At 51.3% G+C, this 2,897-nt stretch overlaps 1 protein-coding gene across 1 annotated transcript; it reads right to left on the bottom strand.

Moving 5' to 3' along the window:
* Positions 1–610: 610 nt before the first annotated feature.
* Positions 611–2,896, bottom strand: ZCCHC3 (zinc finger CCHC-type containing 3; the record flags this gene model as incomplete). Its single annotated transcript, XM_029917930.1, has 1 exon — positions 611–2,896. A coding segment is annotated over one exon (798 nt), but the record flags the coding sequence as incomplete, so codon positions are not given.
* Position 2,897: the final 1 nt, after the last annotated feature.

Raw genomic sequence — 2,897 nt, forward strand, 5'->3', positions numbered from 1 at the left:
GTTAGAGAATCAGTACCCTGAGCACTTTAATTCTTAGGATTGGATCATTTCAACAGCTCTGAGCTGAAAATCATTTAGTCAGTTGTGTCTGGAGTCTTCAGGGCTGGCTTGGAGGAGTGAGTCAGCTCCCTGAGAAGTTTTCCAGACTCTTTCTTACTCCCTTAATACCTGGAAGAGATAGCATTTTTTAAAGCCCATGAATACTTTGCATCCAATTTGTGGGACTTCCCCATTGTAACCCGAGGGCACAAGCCCTCTCTCTCATTTTAATACCATTCAGAACTATGGTCTCAAACCTGGCTGCCAATCAGAATTGTTGGGGTGGGGTGCCTGCTAAAAATATTTTCAATCACACCAGTGATTTTGATTCCTTGGAGCGAAGTTAGGACTTAGAACTTGAGTTCTGGCAACGTGTGAATGAGTGTAATGGATACGTAGGGTTTAGGAAACAACTTCAAAGGGTCTGCACAGCCTAGTGGGTGCTATGCGCTGCCTACAGGGGTTGGAAACGTATCGGCACAGCAAACAGCTGATGGGCAGGAAGGATGGACTAAGCCAGGGCCTGTGTACTCTAGCATCTTACGCTCGGAAAGGAAATAGGGCAACAGTGTTAGGAATACAAAAGATAAATATTTATTCAGAACAAAACTTTTAACAATCGATTTTACATTCTAAGCCACAAGGAAATAGCAAAACATAAGGCAAAGGAAAAACAAAAACTAAAAGAAAAGCAGTGTACTGTCTTTTCTACTTTAACTTGGTAACAGTTGACCCAATGCCCTCTTGCAAGTGGCCTATTTTGCAAGTACACTTTAGAGTGAACTGCTCACTCATGATTACAGGCTACAATCACCTTTCTCCTGTGAGTGAGGGAGTTGTAGATGAGCTCCAGTTGGATGCTTCTCCGGGGTTTCTCGCTACTGAAGCTAAGGTGCAAATGTAAACCTCTGGTAGGTTTCCTTGCTGAGGAGCACCCCCATTTCGAAGCGGTGGCAGTGAATGGTGAAGGGTGAGGTCCCAAAGGATCTGGCACTTCTGTCCACATACAGTACCCCAGGGAGCAGTAAGGGCACCCTGGATTATGTTCCTTTGTCCCTTCCTGATCTCCAAAGTGTTCAGAAGTCCCTGCTAGAGGATTTCTTAGCATTCCTCTGGGCTTATCATTCTGGAGAGATCAGACTTTCTGGGCCCTCGAGTGTTGAGGAAAATGTTGTGAAGTGTGAGAGGTAGTGGAATGAGCACCGGGCTTGGGGTCAGGGAACTCTACTCTAGGCTAGCTCTGGAACCGGACAGCTCTGTGACTTTGGACCCAGTCACCGAACCTCTCTGGGCCTGTTGCACATGTTGGAAATCCAGGGGGTTCGTCAAAACCAACTTTTAGGCTCTTTCCAGCAAAAAAACTTCTAAATTCCATGATTCTGTGAAAAATGGCTTCTGAGCCACTGCACAGCTGTCCCAAAGTCCATGCATTTTAATGCCATTAAGAGAGGCCCTTGGCCACCATTCAGAGCTTATTGATTCAGTTTACATACACTTCGAACAACACTGGTTTCACAAATTCTCAGACCATAGATTAGAAGCAGCAAATTAAAAGGGGAGAGAGCTGCACAAGGTAGACACCCTGACAGAAGCCACAGTCAACAACGGTCTGGATTCAACAATTACTGACGGAGTGCCTACAACGCAGTGTGCCCCTTACCAACAGCTGGAGCATAAAGATGAGCAAGGCAGCCCAATGGGTGAAAATCCTGGGAGAAGACAAGTCGTGGGGAGTAAAAAGTACAAAAAATCCCAAAACCCACACAAAGCCCACAAAAACCCCCAAACAACCCAGGTACAAAAACGAAAACAAAAGCTGAGAAAGGAAGAGGTGACACATCTGCACACGACAGTTTTCTCGGTAGTTACTGATGACAGAGTCACCCATTCAGAAAAGGCTGAAATGGAGTACACTCGGTTTACGAAGGCAGAGAGGGACGTCTCTTGTCCATCTAAAAAGAGCTCCTTCAAAAACGATAAAAAATGGTTTAAAAAAAAGTTTTGGCACTTAAGAGGGGGTACGCTGGCTCTGGGTTCCTCTGGCAGGACAGGCGGGCATTCAGTGCCCGGCCACCCCGGTTAGCTGAGCTGCCACGGAATTGTGAACTGCTTTGGGACACTGGGCAAAGGCGTGTCCTCGCTTGCCACAGAGGTTGCAAACGATGCCCTTCCGACAGTAAGGGCTCAGGTGCCCCTCCTCCCCGCACCGGAAGCACCTGTCCTGCGTGCAGCTGCCGCTCATGTGGGTCCGGGAACCACATTTGAAGCACGTCTTGGGCTGGCCCTTGTACCAGCTGTAGCCCCTCTCCGCGCCCAGGAAGAAGGCCCCAGGCAGGTGCCTGACCCCGCCCTCCCCCTGGCGCAGCTCGATCTCACACTTGTACTCCCCGGTCCAGATCCCAAACCTGTCGGTCACTTTCACGGGCACGGCCAGGACATCGCAGTGGCGCTTGAGCCAGGTCACGATGTCCTCCACGTCCACCGTCTCGTTCCGGAAGAGGATGAAGAGCGTCTTCAAGCTGGACTTGCTCCGCCCCAGCACCACAAAGTTCTCCCAGCAGTCCTCCTGCTCGCGCTTCTCCTCGTAGACTCGTAGGAACAGGGCCAGCTTCTCGGCCGAGCGGAAGCTCACGTCGAACTCGCGGCTGCCCGGGATCTGGATGACCGCGTAGATGTCGCTCGGGTCCATGCCGATGGAGCGCAGGATGAGCGCGCCCACCACGAAGTCGCGGGTCGGGCAGGCGCCCTCGTCTCCCTGGAAACAGATGCGCACCAGGAAGCGGCCCTTGCCCGGGCCCGCCGCGGGGCCCGCCGCCGCCGTCGCCTGCTCGTCCTGAGCGGGCCGCTCGGCCGCGTCC

The sequence above is a fragment of the Suricata suricatta genome, chromosome 12 (genome assembly GCF_006229205.1).
Source record: "Suricata suricatta isolate VVHF042 chromosome 12, meerkat_22Aug2017_6uvM2_HiC, whole genome shotgun sequence".
In the NCBI taxonomy this organism is placed as follows: Eukaryota; Metazoa; Chordata; class Mammalia; order Carnivora; family Herpestidae; genus Suricata; species Suricata suricatta.